Source organism: Herpailurus yagouaroundi, unplaced genomic scaffold, assembly GCF_014898765.1.
Source record: "Herpailurus yagouaroundi ecotype Mexico unplaced genomic scaffold, PumYag 205, whole genome shotgun sequence".
Classification (NCBI taxonomy): Eukaryota; Metazoa; Chordata; class Mammalia; order Carnivora; family Felidae; genus Herpailurus; species Herpailurus yagouaroundi.
Window position 1 is genome coordinate 13979331 of NW_024412436.1, and position 23983 is coordinate 14003313.

General features: G+C 48.5%; 1 protein-coding gene across 15 annotated transcripts in view; it reads left to right on the forward strand.

The window, feature by feature from the left end:
- Positions 1 to 23983, forward strand: part of ENAH (ENAH actin regulator) — a 70658-nt gene that overhangs the window by 39869 nt on the left and 6806 nt on the right. For 6 of the 15 annotated variants that reach the window (XM_040451921.1, XM_040451922.1, XM_040451923.1 and 3 more), the window contains 9 exons: positions 8546 to 8895; positions 9994 to 10788; positions 12732 to 13036; positions 13948 to 14093; positions 14253 to 14310; positions 15042 to 15090; positions 17484 to 17550; positions 20647 to 20709; positions 23613 to 23691. In XM_040451921.1, coding sequence (XP_040307855.1) covers positions 8546 to 8895; positions 9994 to 10788; positions 12732 to 13036; positions 13948 to 14093; positions 14253 to 14310; positions 15042 to 15090; positions 17484 to 17550; positions 20647 to 20709; positions 23613 to 23691 — 1912 coding nt within the window. Of the gene's footprint in view, positions 1 to 3488; positions 3819 to 8545; positions 8896 to 9993; positions 10789 to 12731; positions 13037 to 13947; positions 14094 to 14252; positions 14311 to 15041; positions 15091 to 17483; positions 17551 to 20646; positions 20710 to 23612; positions 23692 to 23983 lie in introns of those variants that run through there. The other 9 variants (XM_040451925.1, XM_040451926.1, XM_040451927.1 and 6 more) reach the window with 5 other exon arrangements.

Here is a 23983-nt window from a genome sequence, read left to right on the forward strand (position 1 = left end):
AGAGTCTTGGGCTCCTTGGGGGCGGGGTGCCGGCAGGGGAGGGTCACGGCTTTTAACCGGAGCGGGTGGGGCGGGGAGGGTGAGTTGTCCTGGACGGAGCCGCGCGAGGGACTGTGCGAGCCGAGGGGGTTTTGTTGGGAGACACCGGGCTGGGGGAGCCCTTGACGGCGCCCGGTTGGGACCTTCGCCGGACGTGCGCGTAAGGGCGCCGGGCAGGTACTCGGCTACGCGGTCTACAGAGACGCGGGCGGGAGGCCGAGACTTCCGGCTCCGCTGTTCCCGCCTCCGTAGACCTGATGATGGAGTTGGTCTGCAGCCGACCCCTCCGTGTTCTACTTTGTCGTGAGTTTGTGTAGGCACGGTCAGGGTTTTTCCGGAATTCCGGGAGGGGAGAGTTTGACTGTTGACGTCTGCGGACCGGAATGAGTCCAGACAGTCCCGTGTGTCGCTTCCCCTCAGCGCTCCCGCGAGCCGTCCTCACGTCCGGCTTAGTTCTTTGGCCGGACGTCTGCGGGCATCGGGGTCCTGGGCCCCGGCGGTGTCTCTGCGCCCCGGCGTCCCCTCCGTGCCTCGCTCGGCGGCCACTCGTTGTCCGTCGACTCCCCTCCGCGTCTGTCGGTGGCTTGCTTTTCTGAACCCTTACGACTTAATCACCCGCTCTTTTACCTTTTACCGTTCAGGGTCTGGTTTACAGAAGGGCCTCCTTCACAGCGAACATCGTAGGCTGCTTGAGAGTAGAGACCTGAATAAAGTTTCTTTTTTTTTTTTTAAATTTTTTCAACTTTTTTTTTTTTATTTATTTTTGGGACAGAGAGAGACAGAGCATGAACGGGGGAGGGGCAGAGAGAGAGGGAGGCACAGAATCGGAAGCAGGCTCCAGGCTCTGAGCCACCAGCCCAGAGCCCGTCGCGGGGCTCGAACTCACGGACTGCGAGATCGTGACCTGGATGAAGTCGGCCGCTTAACCGACTGCGCCACCCAGGCGCCCCTAAATAAAGTTTCTAAGAAAAAGCCAGGAAGTTTCTGGTAGTGAATTCACGTATGTGTAGGTGTTAGGTATAAGAGACAGAAAATGTGAGCGTATATGGTTCGGAGTAGAGTTAGGTAAGACACGCTGTTTTCATGCTCCTTAGGCTTCTGTCTGTGCCGCTTGGGAGATGGCAGGAGGCTTCCCTGAGGAGATGGCTTTGAGCCAGGCCTTGAATGGGACCTGGCGGAGCATTCCAGGCAGGAAGAGCAGAGGGTAAGGGCAGGGGCGAGCAGGGGGCCCTCCTTCCTACCCCCCCCCCCCCGCCTTAGACCAGTAGGTCGAGTCCAGCTCGCAAAGTGCTTTGTATGCCATGCTAAGAAACTGCTTTTTACTTATTTATTTATTTTTGAGAGCGAGAGCGAGAGCGTGTGCTCGCATGCTTTGGGGGGGAGGGGGGCGGGAGCAGAGAGAGGAATAGAGGGAATCAGCACAGAACCCGACATGGAGCTCAATCCCACGAGCTATGAGATCATGACCAGATCAAGAGTCAGACGCTCAACTGACTGAGCCACCTAGGTGCCCCAGAAATTGCTTTTTAGTAGTCTTGTCTTGAATTTGTCGTATAATAAAAAGGCACCTTGCTTTTTAACACTTAAGTATTTTCCCATAACGAGAAAGGTATACACCATTTTCCTGTGGCCTGGATCCGGTAATCTGTCTTTGCTGGGCGGTTAGATCTACTGGGAAGAAGATACTTTGTAGCGGACCCTTAGTATTTGGTCCTTGCAGCAGCCAGCCCGGCTCCTGTGTTCTGTGGCCTGAAGACAGATGACAACAGACAACAAACTGAAGCTGGAGGAAATAGGTATAATACAGGGAGCAGAAGAAAACCTGAAAATACACTGTAACAGCTTTGGAAAACTAGGAGAATATATTTCACTCCTAAAGCAGAAACCCTAGTTATTTAAAAAATAATCATTCAGAGAGTAAGGAAATGTACTTAGACGTTAAAAAAATAGAAGTTTTGAAAAATAAATTACCCTAGGAATAGTTATAATAAAAGATAAGGGACAGTAAACGAGAAAGAAAATAAAATAAGATCAGATTAGGAGGTCTGATATCCAAATAATGGGAGCTTTCAAGGGAGCAAAGAACGAAAAGCCTGAGGAAACAGAATTTGCAAATAAATGACAGGAGAAAGTTTCCTGGACCTCAGTGATGTGGTCGTGTGGGTCAGAGCGCTGCAGACCTTTTCCGAGTAGGGCCAGGTGGTAAATGTTTTAGCCAGAGAGTGGCCACAAGGCTTCTGTGGCAGTGGTTCGCCTCTTTGCAGTTTGCTGGGGACAGCAGGGGCAAGCGGGAGTGGCCGGCTTTGGGCCCTGGGTTCTCACTTGTGGGGCCCCAGGTCTGGATGGACACGACTCGCCAGTGTCCGGCCCAGTAAGTGAGAAAAACAGACCCACCGACAGGGCCTGTCACTGGAGTTGTAGACTGCGAGAGTAGAACTTGGGGTGGGCGGGAGGGCTTCAAATCCTGAGAGGTTGTTTCCAAACTTCTTCTCTGTACGACTTCCCAGGAAGCTACTGGAAGGGGTGTTCTGTTAAAATGAGAGAATTGGGGCGCCTGCCTGGCTCAGTTGGTTAAGCATCCAACTTGGGCTCAGGTCTCGATTTCACGGTTCGTGAGTTGGAGTGCGGAGCCCGCTTCAGATCCTCTGTCTCCCTCTCTCTCTGCCCCACCCCCTCTCACGCATGCTCTCTCTCAAAAATAAACATTTAAAAATAAAGCGAGAGAATAAACCATTCAGGAATGAGGACGTCGTGGCCCCACCAGGAAACAAGGCACCCATCTTGGGATGAGATTAGGGAGTTCCCAGCATCACTGAAGGTGAAAGCCAGACCTCGGGGCCCGTCCGATGGGCCAGGGATCCTGGGGTGCTTCCTGGGAAAAGCAAGAATGAGGGAACGCGAAATAGAGCGGATCACCTGATGCGCCGGGTCATGTCGAGAGGGTTTACAGTTCCGGTTGGAGAGTTTGGGGTGAAGTAGGGATAGTGTAAAGAAAAGAACCAGATGGGGAGGAGACAGTGATTTTTGACACCAGAACAAGGAAGAAATTGCTCGGAAGAGCAGATGTGATTGGCCGTGAATATTGGGATCCAGAGTGGTGTCGTGATTTTATCGGAAGAGCGAGGAAGGTGAGGTTCTGTGGCGGAGAGGGGCAGGAGGTGGCTCACCTGTGAAGGAGAAAGCTGGTACCGTGCGACTGAACAGCTGAGAACTGGGGAACTCAAGAAACCACCGTATGTGGGAACCTGACATCAGCACCAGATCGAAAGGCTCTGCTTCTGGAGAGCGAGATCGGAAGCTGTGTTTTGTTACACGCTCTGTGACACGACTGTTAAGGTGTGTGTGCGTTTTACAAGTTTAATCTTTCTGTTTCAATGAGCGTGAATTCGAGTTGATGAAACAGATGTTGACTCCAGGTGTTGTCTTGGTGAGTCCGTTACCTTGACTCTGGTAGCGTGACGGAAGTTACTGGTTAGTTCTCTACCCCCGTACGTATCATTTGTTGACGTCAGTCTTTGGTTTCTACTCGTATTAGTAATATCTGGCTTCTTTGACTGTGATGAAAACCGTATTTAAGAAACATGAGTCAGTCCTGTGTTCAGTCTCAACATAGGATGTAATTTAGTTAATGTCTATAAATAGCGAATGGGCACCACTACCTGAAAGATATAAAAGGGCCTGGTAGTCCCAGCACAGAGCAGGCCGGGAACCATGCGGTTGTACAGCCCCCCAGTCAGCCGGCCGGGGCCGGATGGACCCAGAGTCGACCGCCTGCTGCTGTGAGTACGGGCCTGTGTCGGGGGCTCTGTAACTGAGACCTGCGTCCTCTGCTTTCATCTGGTCCGTTTTGTATTTGCTTACTAATGAAGAAGTGGAATAACCCACGGGATGTGATCGGAAGATGTATGTAGTCTTATTTTCTGACAAGTGTCGGTAGCATCATAGTGTTACTAAATGTTGTCAACTCAGACTTTAAATCATTTCTCTATCTACCTAATAACACTCTTCATCATAGGTAAGGCTGTATGAAATGTGGTTTTATTTATTTATTTATTTTTTAAATTTTTTTTTTCAAAGTTTGTTTATTTTTGGGACAGAGAGAGACAGAGCATGAATGGGGGAGGGGCACAGAGAGAGGGAGACACAGAATCGGAAACAGGCTCCAGGCTCTGAGCCGTCAGCACAGACCCCGATGCGGGGCTCGAACTCCCGGACCGCGAGATCGTGACCTGGTTGAAGTCGGACGCTTAACCGACTGCGCCACCCAGGCGCCCCCGAAATGTGGTTTTAAATTTCATTATATTTTGCTCACTTTAAGAAAAATAGTCTTTGGGTCAACATAAACTAAATACGTGTCTGAATATATTTTTAAAAACGATTACTCTCACCGTTGGCCAGTGCTTTGGGCATCTCTTGACATTTGGGGAGACTTCTTTCGAGGAAGGGGGTATTTGGGTGGTAGGAGGAACTATTTTTGATGTTTTTTAAATGCTCTTGGTGGCTATGATATTGGTCCTTTGCACTGTAATTGTTTCTGGAAAAATGTACATTTTCTCAGAAACTTTCAAATTATGGTAAAATGCATATCCTAACTTAAGAGAAAAATCAGTCTGGCAGAATTTGTGCGTACTTCAGGGTTAGAGCCCAGGTACTTTGGAGAGGTCCTCGGATGGTTCTAGCAAAGAGTGAAGAAACCGTGCAGCACAGCTCTAGGAGGAGGTGTCCCCTGCGTTTCCTGTATGAGAGTCGGGAGTGGTGTTTCTGGGAAAAGCAGAGATTATAAATTTGGAAACTGCCCCCCAAAAAGATAATACAAACGTTCTGCTTTAGAGATCAAAACGTGTGAATGTCATGTTTGTTCGCCATCCCGTTTAGGTGAGAATTATTCACACTACTAAAGATTTGTAAGCCTGGGATTTTCTTGTTGACACACTACTTTGGGAAATATATTTAGATGCGCATCTTTTCAGTGAGCGGGCTAGAAATGAGCCAGGGGCTTTTAACGCTTTCCGTCCGTCCTTCAAATCAAGAGACTGTGCGGTCAGCGGAATCTTCTGCAGCTTGTGAACTGCCTCCTCCACCCGTGTGTCCGTGATCGTGGGGAAGCCATCTGGCAATGTGCTCCTCTCCCACATCAGTAGATACTCTTGATCTTTGATAGGCTGAGAACCCTAGAATAAGTATCATAGCCTGTGGAATAATCTTAAGTCAGGATTCCCTGGCTGTAAATGCCATTATGCAGTAATCCTTCAGACCTGGCCTCTGCCTGTGACTTAAGCTTACTTTTAGTGATAAAAGCATTGTGTCGCCTGGAGAAGTGGCCATTAACTTGGAGGTAAAAACAAGCAAACAAACAATCAAAACCCAGAGAACTTGAATGAGAACTGCAGTGAGGGGCGCCCGGCTGGCTCAGTCTGTGGAGCATGCGACTCTTGATCTCAGGGTCATGAGTTCCAGCCCCACCGTGGGTGCAGAGATTACTTTAAATAAATAAATAAAAAGAAATGCAGTGTAGTTTTAGGATACTCTATGGTTTAGCCGTGAACAGTATTTACATTATTGTGTCAGTGACATAAACTCTGATTATGGATCTCATTATTCTGCTGGGACTGTGCTTAGGGACCCCGGGTATGGTGAGGGCCCCACAGGAGGCGTCGGTAGGCAGTCTCTAAAGTGAAAACAGAAGGAACGTCCAAAAAGAGTTGGCAGTAATGGTCTCTGGTGTTGGAGCCAGGGCTGGAAAGGTCGGAGCGGTCATCTGTTGGTTTTGTTAGTAAGCTTCGCGCACCCACGTTATTTGACGGGAGTAAAATGAACGAGGTGGCACGGAAGCGTGCAGGGGCCCCGTGACTTGGGTCTTTCGTCACACATTTCTCCGTGAGCTTCCGTGCCCTGAGATGCCTCCCCTCAGCTTCCGGACGCAGATGCGCTCTGGTTAGAATAACGCGGGCGTCTCTTCGCCTTTTGGACCAATGGGTTGTTTAGACGATTCCATTGTAGCGTATGCCCTTGTTTTTTGACACAGACTGTGTTTTAAGTTTAATGGTACGTCCCAGCCAAGTTTATTTATTAGAAGGTATTACAAAAAGAACCGACTCTGTCTACCCAGTTTATTATTGAAAACATCCTTGTGAGTACACCGAATTTCTTGCCTTCACCCCTGCAGCGATGTTGCTACCCTCCGTAACTTTGGCAGTTAGCGGTTGTCCGGCAGCATAACAAAGTCAGTACTGTGCCCTAAAACTCTGATTTATTATGTTCCAGCCAGTGTCTCCACCACTGCCTGTCCTGAGCACTGCCGTAGGTTTCTTCTGCTTCTCTCTTGCAATATTCTCTTTTAAAAAATATTTTTTTGGCATTTATTTATTTTTGAGAGACCGCGCGTGAGTGGGGGAGGGACAGAGAAAGAGGGGGACACAGAGTCTGAAGCAGCTCCAGGTTCTGAGCTGTCAGCCGACTGAGCCCCCCCAGGCACCCCGTCTCCTGCAATATTGTCAAGTCCGGTGACCTGTCCCAAGGGAGGCTTCGGGTTCTTCTGACAGAAGTGGGATTGGTTCACTTGTCAAGTGGGCTCTTTCCTCTTTTATAGTCAGTTTAGGAAACGGGGAGAGATTTCTGGAAGAATCTTAGTGGTTTATTGCTAGTGCTGGGAGGAACAAAGATTAGCATACACCCTCTGTCAGTTAGTTCTGCCTCTAATTGGAACCCAGCCAGGCTATTAGCCAGTCCAAGGAAAGTCCTAATTTGAAATTTCCAAACAATTATTATTATAGCTCACATTTATTGAGTGTTCATATGCTTTCAGGCACTTTTTAAAGAGCTTTCAAGGCATTACTTCATTTAATCTTACCCACGGTGCTATGAGATTATTATGTAGAAGATGGGGCCGAGTATTTTTATTTGGAGAAAGTTAACTTTTATGGCAAGACTGTTGTTTGGGTCCAGGTGGGTACTTGGAGACCTTTGCTTGCTCTGTTATATGTATGTATGGAAGTTAAAAGCAAGCTATATGTTTCACAGCCACATACATTGGGCCTCTGTAGGTTTTAATATAATCACAGCGATTCCACAGCCAGCATTTGAAGTCCTAGCATGAAAGAAGGGGATTTTTAATTTAATTGCATAAATACTGAGACATTCCATACATTCTTAGACAAGGAGGTTAAAAGACATGAATGTTTTCCATCGATCTTCAAAGTTCAGAAAGTGTTACTAGGACCGAGAAGGATCGGTCTTGGCAGAAGGGGTAGATTTAACAAAGTGATTCTAAAACTTAGCCAGAGAAAGCGAAGTATCTGAGAATCCTCTAGAAAAACTCAAAAGGATGAGGAATGAGGATGGAGGCACCCTACTAGATCGTTTCTTCCAGACGTCCAGGCATACTGGTGCCACTCTAGACAAACATCCACGAACCAAATGTTGTGGAATTTCAGAAACAGTCAACACACAGAAAGGTGGCATCTTCTGCCAGTAAAGGTACAGTGATGTGGCTCACTACTGCGTGCCCAGACCCGAGATGAATTTCATATGAGCTAAGGATTTTGTTGTAAAAACATGTAATTCCATAATCTTGTGGGAAGGGGCCAAGAGGGATGTCAGAGGCAGAGCACATGAAGGAATCCCACCACTAGACTCTCTATGTAAAAGTTAAAAGCTGTATTACAGCTTTAACAAATCTAACATATTACAGTTTTAAATGACACTTGAAAAATCAAAGGCAGTTAAAAAGCCGTAATAAAAGTTCAAAATGCATACGACCAACATCTGTGACGATGGGCTGTTAGCTTTAATAGAGAAAAGAGCTCTACAAATGAGGATGGAATGTTGACTGTCCGGGAGAAAACCCATCAAAGGACACAGGCAGCTGTGTCCCAGTAGGCTGCAGGGGCCAGGAGGCCAGCTGTCACGTGACTGACAGCACGTGCATTAGCAGCAGTGAAAGACCCCAGTGGTGAAAGGAAGTTCTCTGTATCCTTGGGCTGCTGGGAAGCCCAGCCACTAATCCTGAACAGTTTGGAGCCATGTATCCAGAATCTTAAAATGTGTGTGCCTTTTCTCCTAGCAAATCTGCCGGTAGCGATCCTTCAGAAGCAGTAGGGAAACGGCTTAAAAATAAATGGAGCAAACTTTGGCGGAGCTGTTGTCGTGGCTCGCCGGCCGTTGTATTTCTAAAATGATGACGTATTGTATCGTGAACATTCGAAAGAGTGACTTGGTCACTACGGTGGTACGCTCAGTTACTTGGAGAATTCATTTATTTGTGGCACTTCCCTCATGAACAGTGCACACTAAAATGAGCCGTTAGTGTCGTGTGCTACTAGTGACCCTGCTAAGTTACTCTCATCTCGGTGAGGCTGGGAAGTGGTGCGGGCCGCCGTGGACGGCAGGCTCCGCTCGCTTCGCCTGTGCATCGGAAGGGAGGCGCACGCGGGCTCCTCGCGAGTAGGCTTCTAAGGACGGCGGCCGTCGCCGCGCCGCTCTGATGGCTTTGCTCTCGGAATTCCAGGCAGCTGCAAGAACAGCAGCGGCAGAAGGAGCTGGAGCGGGAGCGCGTGGAGCGGGAGCGCGTGGAGCGCGCGGAGCGGGAGCGGCTGGAGCAGGAGCAGCTGGAGCGCGAGCGGCTGGAGCGGGAGCGCGAGCGGCAGGACCGGCTGGAGCGCGAGCGGCTGGAGCGGCTCGACCGCGAGAGGGAGCAGCGGGAGCAGCGCGAGCGGGAGCAGCGCGAGCGGCAGGAGCAGCGGGAACGCGAGCGCGAGCGCGAGCGGGAGCGGGAGCAGCGCGAGCGGCAGGAGCAGCTGGAGCGGCAGGAGCAGCTGGAGTGGGAGCGCGAGCGGGAGCGCCGGCTGTCGGCCGCCGGTAAGAAGGGCGCGCCGTGCTCCGTGCGGGTGCATGTGCGGGCGGGGGCGGCGTGGGGGGCGGGCAGCAAGTGGGACACGGAGAAGCAGGCCGCACTTGTTGCTCTGCCGCCTCCTTCCCCCTCGCGGTGTTAACTGCACTTAGCGCCGGGGGCTTGAGAAAGTCGGAAACGTGCCGCCCGGCTTTCCAAGTCTTCTCACTCCCTGTAAATTGGCTGTAAAGTGCAAGTGTGTTTTTGTGGGAAGTGTTTACTTTGGATGAACTTAGAACACGGCCCCCCCCCCGGCCCCCCGAGGTTGCTTAAATTGTCCTGACTCCTGTCCTGTTCAAGAACTTTGTTTGATTGTGCTCTAAAGTGCTTGAAGGAGGAATTCAGAATAGTAGGCGAAAAGTACCCTCTCTAAAACTGACTGGCTTCCATGTATTCTAGTACTGCAAAAAATTAGTGAAAATTTCTAAATCGGATGGAATTTATCGAAAGATGTAAGCGTTAAAAAGCACAGTTTGAGACGTTCACTAAAATTGACATTTACTGTCATAGGATCTCAGAATTATTTTCCTATTCCATATGGCCTGTATCCAAGGTCTCAGTGTGGTTGATGGGTTGTCGTTTGAGCTAGTTTACTTGTTCTAGACTGCCTCGTTATTTGCTGGGGTTGTAGCCAACCAAAGAAACAAAACTTATCCACAAATAAGCACGAACAGGGGGCCCTTAGCCCTTTGTAAAACTTTTTGCCAGTTTCGCTATTTGTTCGTAAAACAACAAGCAGACTTACTCTTCTGTTTGTGGTCCTACTCACGTAACTTGAATGTCCGTTTAGTGGACTGAATAGTGAGACTTGAGATAGAATCTTCTTCTTGCCAAAGATGAGCTAAGTAAGCAATGTCGTGTGTCAGTACGCTCGCCAGACGGAAAGCGAGCCCGTGTCCTCCTCCCCTGGGTCTCAGGATGCATGGACGAGTGAGCGCGTTCTCGGGGACTAACCGCGGTCTGCGTGTGTGCGCTGTGTCCGAGTGCTGGTTTTGTGGCTTCACTAGCTCCCTTTTTCTCTCTCCTTTTTTATCCCGTCTCTGCTGCCGCTCCCCACCTTCCCGCAGCTCCGCCCTCCGACAGCTCCCCGTATAGCGCGCCGCTGCCCGAGTATGCCGGCTGCCAGCCTCCTGCGGCACCTCCTCCATCCTATGCTAAAGTCATCGCAGCTCCAGGGTCAGACGCCAGTCCTGACTATGCTGTGGTGACCGCTTTGCCACCTACTTGCACGCCCCCCACACCACCTCTTCGGCACTCGGCGACACGTTTTGCAGCATCTGTAGGCTCAGCCTTCCACCCCGTTCTTCCCCATTACGCTACGGTTCCTCGTCCTCTGAACAAAAACTCTCGGCCTTCTTCTCCCGTGAACACACCCTCTTCTCAGCCTCCAGCCGCGAAGCCCTGTGCCTGGTCTACTTGCACTGTGTCGCCCCTCCCTCCATCTCCTCCGGTCATGATTAGCAGCCCCCCCGGCAAAGCGACCGGTCCGAGGCCTGTCCTCCCTGTCTGTGTTTCTTCTCCTGTGCCCCCACTGCCTCCGTCACCAACAGCACCCAACGGGCCGCTTGACTCTGTCACGTGTCCGGTGTCTCCGCCGCCTACCTCAGGGCCAGCAGCGCCGCCGCCGCCGCCGCCTTCCCTCGCACCGCGCTCACACTGTGGATCTCAAGCCTCTCCTCCTCCAAGCACCCCCATTGCCTCAACTCCCTCCTCCAAGCCTAGTGTTCTCCCTTCTCCCTCTGCAGCTGCCCCTGCGCCTGCCCCTGCGGAGACTCCTCTAAACTCTGTGCTGGGGGACTCCTCTGCTTCTGAGCCAGGCTCGCAGGCAGCCTCTCAGCCGGCCGAGACTCCAGCCCAACAGGGTAAGGCTTCCGCGTTGCTGCTAACGACTCGTCCCTCGAAAGGTGGCGCGCCAGCGGCCGTCACTGCCTGGAAGGACGGGGAGGGTGGTGTCTCCAGGCGGACGGCCTCCCGTCACCGTGCCACGCTGTCTGTAGTTTGAACAAGTGGCCGACAAGTGAGGTGATCTGCTGGATCGGTTGCATTCGGAGGATCCATATGAGGAATTCCCACAGCGATTGGGACTTTGGTGTCTCCCACAGGATCACGGGGGGGGGGCGCCCGCCCCCGGGATCTGGTGGCCCCCACGACACAGATCTTTTCAATTTCACTAGGAAGACGTTACTTACACGTTTGTCTGCACAGTGAATATGTGATCTCCCTTGTGTCCCTTTAACTTGTGGGAAATTTGGAGGATAGACTTGGTGCCCAGCTGTAGTCATTAAGCGTATCATCCTAGAGTCTGCTCTGGCACAGTTCCGGTCGTGGGCCCTGTCTCATTTGGGCTTCCCACATTGGACTCGAGGGGGTAGGTGCACCCTGAATCCTGTGGGGCAGCCTGACTTTGCACAAGGGGTGGGAAGAATGGCAGGCTTGCTGTATGCCCCAGTGGATTCCGTGCTCCCGAGTGACAGGCAGTGGTGGGCTGAAGGGGTGGTTGGAAGGGAATACGCATCCTCTCCGTTATCCCTCCCGCCCCCCTCCCCTTGCCCAGCCGTGCTGTCATGGTCACGGGGGAGGGCGAATGTGACCTTCCGAGGGTGGATTATTTGTAAGTAGAGGAGGACCTGGTTCTGGAAGTAAAGACGATGCTTAGCAACTCTTTTTTTCAAAAAGAGGATTTAGCAGGAAGTAAAGGAAGGAATAGGACAGATTTGTATTTATAAAGAAACAGTGTTACAGTCTGGATTTAAATTAAACACCTCCTTCAAAAAATCTTGGTTCTTAAGTAATAAGACTTGTTACTGCTGTGTACATATTTTTTCTCGTTGACTTATCAAGTTGGCTTAAACACTGAGCCAGAATTCTAGTATGTGCAGATGCGTAACATGTGACCACAGTGCTGGACAGAGAGGCACAGTGAGCCTGACCTGACAGCCACCCCCCCCCCCCCCCCCCCCCCCGCCCTCGGGGCCCACTGCCCGGGAAGAGAGGCATCCCTGCTCTGTGCTCTTCTAGGAGCCATTGGTGTTCTCAGCTTGTGTGAACCGCTCAGTCAGTGCTCAGTTAGCAGCTGCAGAAAATCCCCACCCATTGTGCAAATAGCATTTTATTTGTCCTGAAACTCTCCAAGAGGGGAGTGCCTACTAGGTCATTCTTCTGATACGAAAGAAGTTCGTGTTCACTCTCTCTGTGGTTTTACTAGACGTGGAGACGTTTCTCTCTTCCCCTGTCTTCTAGACTAAAAAAACCTCTCTACTTCCAATTCCGGATCCTTTAATTACTTCTGGTTGTTTTGAGGTTGCGCTTTGTTCTAGTAGATTCCTTCATTTCGGTGATTCTGTGCACCCTGGATTTAAGTGTGGGACATGCGTAAGATACTGGAATGGGGACCCACGCCCTCTCATGGTCTCAGTCGGCACAGGCAGTGTCTCCACCGCTGCAGACTTACCGTCTCAACCTTTGGGGGTGCACGCAGACGACTTTGGGTCTGTTTCTTCAGGCCTTACTAACCGCCCTCACATACACTAGCTTGTTTTCGGGGACGCTGCCCCAGGCGCAGATTTTGCGAGCACTTATTTTATTTACCAAATCCCGGGAACACCCAAAAATCCAAAGTAAGAAGTCCTCTATTTTGGCTTTACAATTTAGTATCTTTTTCACCCCGATCCAGACTTTAACATTGTGCTAAGCGGAGCTCACGAACAGTAGTGAGAGTTGGAGGCGGTGGCGTCCTGCACCGCTTCCCAAAGAGGGTACTGCGCGGCGCCCCGTTGACCGGCTGTCTAACGTCTCTCTCCTGCAGGCGGTGTCTTGGGACCACCCGCACCTCCGCCCCCACCGCCGCTCCCACCCGGCCCCGCCCCGGCCGCCGCAGCACCGCCCCCCCACCCGGGGCCGCCGCCCCCTCCTCCGCTCCCCGCAGCGGGGCCACCGCCCCCACCGCCCCCGCCCCCCCTTCCCAACCAGGTCCCCCCCCCTCCTCCGCCCCCTCCCGCGCCCCCACTCCCCGCATCTGGATTTTTTGCGGGATCAGTGTCTGAAGACAATCGCCCGTTGACTGGACTTGCCGCTGCGATTGCTGGAGCAAAACTGAGGAAAGTGTCCCGGGTAAATGCGTTTCCGAGTGTCCCCTTTTCTGTGTGTGTGTCCTGTCCTTTTCTCAGCGACTCAAGTACCGAGTTTACCGTATTCTACTTTCACGAACTTCATTGACTGAAAAATTTGAGATAATTTATACTTCAGAACAGTTGAGAGAGTGCGGTTTCTGTGAACCCATCGCCCAGACTCACCGCTTACAGTATCTGCTTTGATTTTTCCGTGTGTTTGTGTTTCCTTCTGGGCGAACACAATACCCTCCCCTTTTGTCAGACACACCACTCCACAGTGTCCGTAAATCCTGCTTTGTAGGGACAGGGACATGCACCTGTGTGTCCACTGTAGAATGATCAGAGTCAGGAAGCTGGATCGATGGGCTGTTAACAATCTACAGACCTACTCAGATTGCATCTGGGGTCAGTGATGTCTTTTCCACCACTTTTCTAGCCCAAGATCCTGGAGTCCCATCTCGTCGTGATGTCCCGAGTATGCTGTAATCTGTGTCAGCCCCTCAGTGTTTCTTACACGACGTTGACGTTGCTGACGTCTGCAAAGCACTGATTTTGTGGCTCATCCTTCAGTTTGGTTTCCCTGATAGGTTTCCTCATTGTATTATGCATTCTGGGGCAGGTTACCCTTTTTTTCCCCCCTCCCAAAGTGTATGTCCTTGTCAGTGTATCGAACAGGGAGACATGTCTTATCCCATTATTTTCTATCCTGTTTTATCCCATTACTGTTGACGTTAACTTTGATGAAACTTCCACCGATTTATGTAAATCCACGCCATTCACTCCATAGGTTCTTTAAAAGGTTTTACAAATAATACTCAGATGTTTGTATCGAAATTAAGTCTTCCTTCTGTTTTGAATGTAACGCTCAGGTCGTCTAACGTAGGGGCTCACCGTGTGTCTATTCTCATTAAGGTGGAGGATGCCTCTTTCCCGAGTGGAGGGAGCACCATCGGCGCGAACCCGGCCTTGTCCAAATCAGACACGGGTCGCGGGAACGGACCCCTCCCGTTAGGGGGCAGCGGGCTGATGGAGGAGATGAGCGCCCTGCTGGCCAGGAGGTAAGCGAGGAGTTACGTGAATGTGGTCACGATTGAGAGGGTTGTGTTCGTTTCATTCAGCTGTAATTGAGCCGGGCACAGTTCTTCCCCTCTGGAGAAGTAGTTGTTCTGCTAAGAGTTAGATGAATTTTTTAACAATCTGACTTACCCTCTTTCTAGGAGAAGAATTGCTGAAAAGGGATCAACGATAGACACCGAACAGAAAGAGGACAAACACGTGAGTTCATGAAGAGTCTGCCTGGCTGGGGCACGAGAGCCAGCGGAGCTCCTTCGGGAGACGGTGTTGGAGATTAGTTGGAATCTGTCACTGCTTCTTTCGGTCCTTCACGTACAACAGATGGCTTGTTTGGAGCCTCACGTATAAATGTTTACTAGCATTCTTCGTAAGATGGGTTGAGTTTGTGGGGAAAGGACTGAATTCTAACCTGTAGAGTAAGTGCTGTACCTTAGGTGAGAGAATGACCTTTCACTTGAGCTTTAAAATCTCTTAGGGTCTCAGTTACCTGCTGTTGAAAACGAAGGAATTAGACTGAATCCTGGTTTTGAACTGTTTCCCTATGGTTCTGGGCTGTGCCCCGTCCTCCCTCCCCATGTCAGCCGGGCTTTATCTGCCTGGTGCCCCGGTGTCTGAGCAGTACAGGTGTTCTCCCCCGCCGCCCCCCCCGAGTTTGGTATTCCGTGCCATTACCCCGACCCGTCTGTGACATCTGGCTCTGTCTTGGTGGCTGGTGCCGCTCAGGGAGGGTGCTCGAGGACAGGACCCGGGGAGGGGAGTTGGGGCAGAGGAGGACAGTCTGTGCTGGAACGGGAGGGGCAGGAGGCTGACAAAAGACACGGCGGGCAGCGCACCAGAAGGGACTGGAGGCGGAGGAGAGTGCGGCACTGAGTCTGTGCCCCGGGTTATTCTAGCAGATGTGGTGTGGTTAATACGAGTTTCTGTATGTTTAGGAAGATTCCGAGCCCGTCACTTCTAAGGCCTCGTCGACAAGTACACCCGGTAAGTTTAGGAGATCTATTTCAACCTTTGAGAACCTTCTCAAAATACTAACGCCCCTCAATTAAAAATTCCCCTTTACCCATGTTTGGACCAAGTACCTGCTTGGCCACGAAAATGTTAAAAGTGTTTCGTTCATGCTCAGAAGCAATGACTTGTTTTTCCTCTGCCTCTGTGATATTGGGAGATCCGTTAAAACCTGAAGATTTTTTCTGGTGATTCTTTCTTTGAAAATCATAATTCGTAACACATTCCGTGTGTACTACTGTTAATGATTTGAAGTTATTTGCTAAAGCAAGGAAATATACATAGATGAAAGGGAAGTATCTTTAATCATTGATTCTTAAAGGTAAAGATTAAGTGAGGGGCGCCTGGATGGCTCAGTTGGTTGAGCAGCTGACCTCGGCTCAGGTCACGATCTCACTGTTCGTGGGTTCAAGCCCCGCGTCCGACTCTGTGCTGACAGCTCAGAGCCTGGAACCTGCTTCCGGTTCTGTGTCTCCCTCTCTCTCTACCCCTCCTCTGCTCGTGCTCCGTTTCTCTCTTTCTGTCTCTTTCTCTCTCAAAAATAAACCTTAAAAAACATTAATGAAAAAAAAAGATTAAGTGAGTCTGTAGTTATTAGTACTAGCATCCATCTCAAAACGTTCTCAACTAGAGAGCATTGTCATTTTAACCATGCATTTGGGTGGTACTGATAAGGAAGTAAAGCTTCTAATTTGTAAGGTAAAGGAAAATCTCGTTAAAGTCTTTGAAAAGCGTTGTTGAATTCAGTGCAGTTTCTGATGTGGAGAAATCTTGGGTGGAGAGTATTTCATGCAGAATACAAATAAACCACCTGTCACTGCGGGCACTGCACGAGCGCGGTGTCCGTGCCTAGGATGTGAGGCTCTCATGTTTTACGTGTCATTTCCTTGTGTTTGACCAAAAGACAAAGAGCTGGACTGTCTCTTCAGCTTTTTTATCTAATTTGGAATAAAGCAACATGAATAAATTTGATGATTTCAATGAATTACTATCTTGAATGACCCATAAGTAATCACTGCAGAGAAATGTCCATGTTCATTCCTACTCGTTTTGATTTGGAGACTACCAGCGACCTCTAGAATTGCACTATTTAGAAATCCTAAAAAATTTCCATTTTTGTGATTGTAACCCATTCTCCAAAAAACCCAACAATAGTCTCATATTCTCATTATTGGATGGTGACTATTCGGTACTTCGATAGCTATCTTGTAGTTAAGACTGTGACTTTGTAAATTGTTTTTCCTCTAAATAGGACTCAGATCACTTTGACATTGCCTTCCTTAAAAATCCTCTGTTTGTGAACCACTTACTGTAATAACTTTATCTTTCTTCCATAAGCCAAAATTTATATGTATGTTGTTACCAAGAGCACAGATTCTTCAGAGCTCCACTGTAAGTTAGGGTCCCAGAGCTGTTCACAAGGTGAAAGGAGCTGTGAATCCTCCCACCCCCAATGAGAAGGGGTGGCCGACTGTATTTTTATACAAACGTGTTCATAGTTCATTTGCATGTTCCCTGAGGCATGTCTATAGACCGCCAAGCCAAGAATTCCTCATCCCATAGGGAGCCCTGCTCATTAGACTTTTAGCCCCTGGCGTGCAGACATACACTGTTTTACATTTCACAGTCTGCAGTTTTCCTAGGGGGGGCTGGTCACACTTGCTTATTCATTTCTTCCTGTTTTAAGGTCTGAGGTTATACAAATTAGAATCCTTATAGATTTTACTTTTTTTTTTTTTTTAATTTTTTTTTTTTCCCAACGTTTTTTTTTTTATTTATTTTTGGGACAGAGTGAGACAGCATGAACGGGGGAGGGGCAGAGAGAGAGGGAGACACAGAATCGGAAACAGGCTCCAGGCTCTGAGCCATCAGCCCAGAGCCCGACGCGGGGCTCGAACCCACGGACCGTGAGATCGTGACCTGGCTGAAGTCGGACGCTTAACCGACTGCGCCACCCAGGCGCCCCAGATTTTACTTTTAAAAACAGTTTTTTAATGTTTGCTTTTGAGAGCGAGAGAGAGAGACAGGGCACAAGCAAGGGGGGGGGGGGGAGAGAGAGAGAGAGAGACACAGGATCCGAAGCCAGGCTCCAGGCTCGGAGCTGTCAGCCCAGAGCCCACGTGAGGCTTGAACTCATGGACCGTGAGATCATGATCTGAGCTGAAGTCAGACGCTCAGCAGACTGAGCCCCCCAGGCGCCCAGAATCCTTACAGATTTTAATTAAAGCTCAGAATTGAAATGAAAAATTTTTTGTTTATTTGTATTACTGCCTGAACATGTATAGTGGCGTCTAGGATTTTGTTATTTGTTTCACAGTAACTCTGGGAGCACATAAGGTATTTAATAACTTATGTTCCATATTTTTAAGAACCAGCAAGAAAACCTTGGGAAAGAGCGAATACAGTGAATGGCAGCAAGTCACCTGTCATCTCCAGGTACCTGTGTTCTCTAAGGTTCACATTTACACGTGGTTAGCGGCTACATTTCCATTGTAGGAAAAATCAAATGGTGGATTTGAGTGTGCAAAGGAGCAAATAAAACCTGTAATCCTACTGCTCTTGGAAACCACTGAGCACATTCTATTCTTCCTAGTGATTGTCTGGACCCCACCGTATGCTTATTGTTAGCCAGTTGTCTGAAATTTTGAGATTGCTTTGGTCCTTCCGAACGGTTTTATTTTGAAGAATTCAAAACTACAGAAAAGTCGAGAGAAGAGCAAACACCGTATGCCCATCGTCCAGACTCCCCAGTTCCTAGTTTTGCCACATTGGCTTTGAGCTCCTATTTACACATCCATGCTTGTTTCTCTGGAGTTCTGGAAAGCAGTTTGCAAATTTGCTTCATCCTGAATCCTTCATCCTTCTGCATTTTCCCTGAGGAGCAGGCTGTCCTCCTGCGGAACCCTAGTACCGTTCTCGCTTGCAAGAAAGTTAACATTGAGCCATGATGTGATGTGACATAGTCACATTTCCCCATTAGTCTCAGTGACATCCTTCATTTAGTGTTTAAGAAAGAGCAAAATAAAACCTGAAGTTCTGAATTTGTGAAGTAAAAAGATTGATTTCCCTCTCAGTTGAAACTTTAATTATAGTCAACTTAGAAAAAGTGCCCAGAAACAAGACCGGTTAACCTTGTTTATCCCGGGCCACGAGGCGTGGTCTTAGCAAACAGCATTTCTTAGCTGGGCGTGTTTTGTTGTCATAACTAATTTGTATCACAGGTCTTGAACATAGATGAGACTTTCCCTTGATTTCTGAGACAGTTTAAAGGACTTCTGTTTTTGTTTTTTGGGGTTTTTTTTTTTCCAGAAAAAAGTATGTGTCTCGGGACCAAACAGTTTTTTGCCTTTTCTTTCTGGCCTTATTTGCCTTATTTTTGCCTCTTAAAAAGCAGACTTGACTCTAATGATAGAAACCTAAACAGGGAAAAATTCGAGGATAGACACCCCGCCCCCCCCCCCTCCGCCCCCGCCCCCGCCACAGATCTGTCCCATATCAGCCTGATCGTAAATTTGGGTGTGTTTCTCTGGGCTCTCTGTGCCGGCAGAGACGGGGCAGTGGCACAATTACGTGAGTTCCGCCAAGAAACGGAGCCTTTTTCAATGTATAGAATCTTCTGGTTTCTCTGTGACTGAAAGATGAGTGTATCTGACTTTCGGAAAAAATGCAGGAATTGCTTTTGTGGCCGTGTTTTCAGTAGAGTAGAAAGATTGGTGTTTATCAGATAACCTGACTGATAGGGCCTTCCAGCGCGTCCCTGGGAGTTTGCATGGCTTTTCTTCACGAGCACGTCTTGAAGCTCAGTTTATCCAGTGTGTCCCAGAGACCAGAACGGTGGTGTCCTGTGTGTCTGTTGAAGGTTGAAGTGCGGCGGGCTAGAATTCCTTCTCTCCTCGTCTAGTCCTCGTCCCCACCTTAGTGACAAGGGTTCCCTGCTGCGCTTGCCTGAAGCTAATCCCAAGTCCACGCCGGAAGGGGTATCTCGGGAGGGACCTGGGAGAGGTTCTCCAAACACAGGAGGTTCCTCGATGTGTTTGGGTTCATTTATTTATTTATTTATTTTTTTAAATTTTTTTTTTTTTTCAACGTTTATTTATTTTTGGGACAGAGAGAGACAGAGCATGAACGGGGGAGGGGCAGAGAGAGAGGGAGACACAGAATCGGAAACAGGCTCCAGGCTCCGAGCCATCAGCCCAGAGCCTGACGCGGGGCTCGAACTCACGGACCGCGAGATCGTGACCTGGCTGAAGTCGGATGCTTAACCGACTGCGCCACCCAGGCGCCCCGTGTTTGGGTTCATTTAAAAAATCTCTTTGAGGGGCGCCTGGGGGACTCAGTCGGTGAAGCGTCCGACTTCAGCTTAGGTCATGATCTCACAGTTTGTGAGTTCGAGCCCCCAGTCAGACTCTCTGCCCTTCCCCAGCTCGTTCTCTCTCTCCCAAAAATAAATAAACAGTAAAACAAGTTTAAAGAGAATTCTTTGAAAGAGTTTTCAGATTTCTAAAGGAAGTTAAGGAAGTGTTCTGAAAATCACGTTAAGAAAAGGAGTTTTCTGTCGAGTCACCAAACACTGGATCCTGTTACTCAGGAGTGTGTCGTAATCGTGTTCTGCTCTGGTGGATGGCTTGCTTCTCCTTTCCTGAAATGGAAATTGTGAAACTGTCTGTTGTTTCCTGACCATTCATACACCTTTTAATGGATTTGATCCAGCCAGTGATTCCTGCCTTAAAATGTCACCACAAGCAGTTTTAAGCCCTAAGAGGGTTTTAGAAGTATGTCTGAGAGACTCAGAACTCTATTGCTTTTCTGCCCGTTTCCTCCCCTGTTCCTTCTGAGAGCCAGTGTATTGGCCACTTCACGTTTTTATTTAAGTGCACCTCACCTTTGCAGGGCAGTGAAAGTACCCCTTTCTGTCATGAATATCCCTGTCGAAGTTACGTCAGTGGTAAGGTGGGTTAATACCTTACAACACACGCCAGATAGTGCCCTGTGCTGTAGTCGCTGAGTGAAGACCTCGGATAGTAGAGTGAAAGCAAGAGTGTTCGAATACTTCAGACTGTGGCTGGAATGTACCATTGGAACCTTTGTGAGTTCTTCCTGTGGTTTTCAGTAAGAGCTCACAGATCTTACATTCAAGGTAGAAGAAAAGTTGTTTACGTGCTCTTCCAGAAGAGTTGATTTGTGTATACTTAAAGCGGCGGTGGTTTTTATTGGGTCTTGGTACTTGCGATACTCGGCGTGGGCAGCTTTTACTGTGTCTGCATGTGTGCTGTCTGTACAGAGGGTCAGCGCACGTCTGTCCCCTTTCTGTCCTCAGTCATCAAGTAGAGGGAGTGACCTCACGTGACTGTAGATAGAGTTTGTGTCCAGATACCGTCTTCTGGACTGGAAAAAAATGATTGTTTTAAGGGTAATGGACTCCTTTAATTGTTTTTGCTGTGACTGCAAACCTATAAAACGGTAACCTCATGAGAATTACTTTTTAAAAGTTTTCTATTGTATTTCCCTTTAAATGGTTTTTCCCCTTCATAGACGGGATTCTCCAAGGAAAAATCAGATTGTTTTTGACAACAGGTCCTATGATTCATTACACAGGTATCACCCTGATGTGACTTTGTGATTTGAGACTTTTAACTGACACGTTCAGGGCAGGGCTGAGCTTTTTCTACCTGGACTGGTAATCACCACGAGGGGGATACTTGGGAAGGTCAGACCTTTCACATTTAGCTTTATTTAGAGTTTTTTAAAAACTCTAAGAGATTATAATTAGAAAAGTTAATAGTATTCACCCCCCTACCATCACTCTGTAGTTGGCTGGGGATAAACAGCAGCGGGGCACACGTCCGCAGGGCCATGATAGGGGTCTCGGTCCCTGTGTTTTCTCCAGGCTCTTGGTAGCTTGTGCATTTTCTTCGAAAGGCTGTTCTCCATAGAAGTAGGAGACAAAACCTTTAAAAGGTGGAGCAGAAGATTTCTTACTGTTTGTCGGTGGAGCACGAGACTTTATTACAGCCGCAATTGTGAAAAATTTACACTTTGAGGAAAATCTCTGTCTCCTACGTACTTGAGTGTCTTTAACAATCTGACATCTAACATCCCGAGCAGATTGTTCTCTAGGATAAGTCCTGTTATACCATTTTTTTTCCATTACTAAAGTTAAGAGAAGAACCGCGCATTTCATATTTTTTAATTAAAAAGTTGACAATTTTTAAAAATCCTCAAGTGCTTACACAATATTTCGAATTAATTTGGCAGAATAGGGACTTAAATATTATAGTACTTATTTTATAGGCAGGTATCCAGAGGTAACACAAAAACCTCTGGGAAACCTCGTTTTGTTATCAATTTTCAGTGAGAATCCATGGGTTAGAAATAACCGAGATCTGCCCATGTTATTATATGCACCTGTTTTTAAATTCACATCAAGTCTACTGGGAACGTGACTTAAATAGTATACAGAGGGGTGTCCCTGGCGGTGACTTAGAAGTTCTGCAATCAGATTGTATTCGGCCAAATTGATACTAGCTAAAATTATTTTCATGCTGTTGATGCTGAAAAGATTTAAAGTTTGTCAGCCAGTTAAACCTGCATAAAATGTTTATATCACAAGTGTGAAATCATTTTTCCTGCTTTTTTTTTTTTTTGAGGTGGTTTAATCGTTGTAACCAAAAGACTTAGAAAATTTGCTAGTACGTAAGAGAGAAAAAGAGCATTTAATGAGATTTTCTGTCGTTATTCTTCTCCATTATCTTGCTGCTTTCCCACGTAGAGCCCCCCCCCCAATAGAAGGTTGATAAACCTTTTTTTTTTTAAAGTGGTGATTACTTCTTTCCTTCAGTATGAAAAGTTCCCCCCTTTAGTTAATTATCATGGTGATGGGGCTGGGGGTGGTGATGGTGATGGTGGTGGTGGTGGTGGTGGTGGGTTGCATGTTAGCATGAATGAAAATTTCTTAATTGCATGTTTCCTCAATCGTTTATTGTATAATGCTTTGTATTATTTAATAAATATGGATATAGTCATAACATACCGCCCAGTTAATTAGCAGGCTGTAGGCACTCATATGAACGTCAGGGGATATTCATTATAGAACTAAGGAGGAAAGAATTTGCTGGTTGTACCACCTCAATGTAAAGAGTAAAAGAAAAGCAGAGGAATTAACAGTGTAACTCGACGAGCAGGAGCAGACAGCGTGGGGAAGGGAAATGCACACAGTGTGTCTGTCGGCCATTAAGGGTTTTCACTAGTTGGGGCTCTGCAGGGAACCCCTGCCTTCCCTGCCGCGGATCTGCACGCCCTCGGTGACTAGGGGATTCAGCAGTCCCCTCGGCGAAGTGTAAAGGGGTCCGTCCCCTCCCAGGGGAAAGGAGCTGTGTCCTGTAAATCTTCTCCCCGGCCCAGCTCAGTCCTTACTGAGGGGAGTTCTCGGAAAGGTATTATTTCCCTTGTTCCTAGGGGCAGAGCGGCGGCCGCCTAACGATACCAAATCGGTCGACTTGCTCCCTCCCAGCCTTTTAAGCAGTCGTATGTTGGATATGAAAGCAAAGTAACTCAATAGTTCATCTTCACGACCAGCGTCTACGGGTTTAGAGGATGATAAGCCTGGTAAGAGGCTTCGCAAAGTGATGGGTACCGAGTCCTGGTGCAGATTTGTGACGTTGGTCCTCCGCGAACTTGATGATATGTGACTTGACTACTAGTCTGCATCTGCATCGATGTGTGGCCCTCAGAGCGTGGCCACTTTACCAAGCTAACCAGCACCTGGGTGAACGCCCAGTAAAACTCCAGGTTTTCCCCTGGCCTTCTCTCTGGTTGCCAGAGTTGGAGAGGAGACAGGACTGGTTTATTTGATACTGAAACTGTTGTTTAAAATACCCGATTTCTAAGACTTAGTTCTTCACGTAGAAGTTTTAGTAGAGCCTCGCGTTCCAAAAGTGTAGTCCTAGTTGGCAGTCTGCTTCTGTGTGGCATTTCCTTTTAAAACGAACGAACGAACAAAATAAGTTTGTGGAAGTAGTTAGCTGGAAACACGCTGTTCAGATGACATCTCCGTAAAAACTTCATCAGGAAAGTGTTTTTCGGCCCAAAACCAAGGCACGGGATTTGCAAACCGATTCACATTAGGGGTCGGTTCGCCAGACGTTTAGTGGGCACCGCATGGTTTTAGAAGAACGAGACTGTGTCGCACGCGGCCTCGCTCCAGCCCCTGCCCGGAGCACGCGCTCCTCCGCTCCTGCCGGAAGAAGCGCCGCGGTCCCATCGCGTTGCCTGGTCTCTTTACTGAGACCATTTACGGCTGGAAACGCTGAGTCCCGTGAGAAATACTTTCCGCTTTATGTTCCAGTCGGTCCTGCAACTTTGACAATTAACTTGTTAACACGGCGTGTTTTAAGAAAAGGACTTAAATCTGGTGTTGGGTTGGTAAATTTGCAGTTTTTTGTGGACTTCTTAAACATCCTGAGTGTCGTTTACCTGTCCTGGAAATTCTGTTTGTACAGACCAAAATCTGCACCTTCGTCGCAGCCCAGTGCCAACGGCGTCCAGACAGAGGGGCTAGACTACGACAGGCTGAAGCAGGTAGGCACGCTCATGGGCAGCTGCCTCTGGTGCACTGGTTTCTTTCTAGAACTGTCTCGTGTGCATGTGTTCGACAGAGCGTGAACGCACTTGAAAAGAATGTAGAGTTGAGGGGCGCCTGGGTGGCTCGGTCGGTTGAGAGTCTGACTCTTGATCTCGGTTCAGGCCGTGATCTCACAGTTCGTGAGTTCAAGTCCTGTGTCTGGCTCCGCGCTGACCACACTGAGCCTCTTTGGGATTCATTCTCTCCCTCTCCCTCTCTCTCCCTCCCCCTCCCTCCATCTGTCTCTCT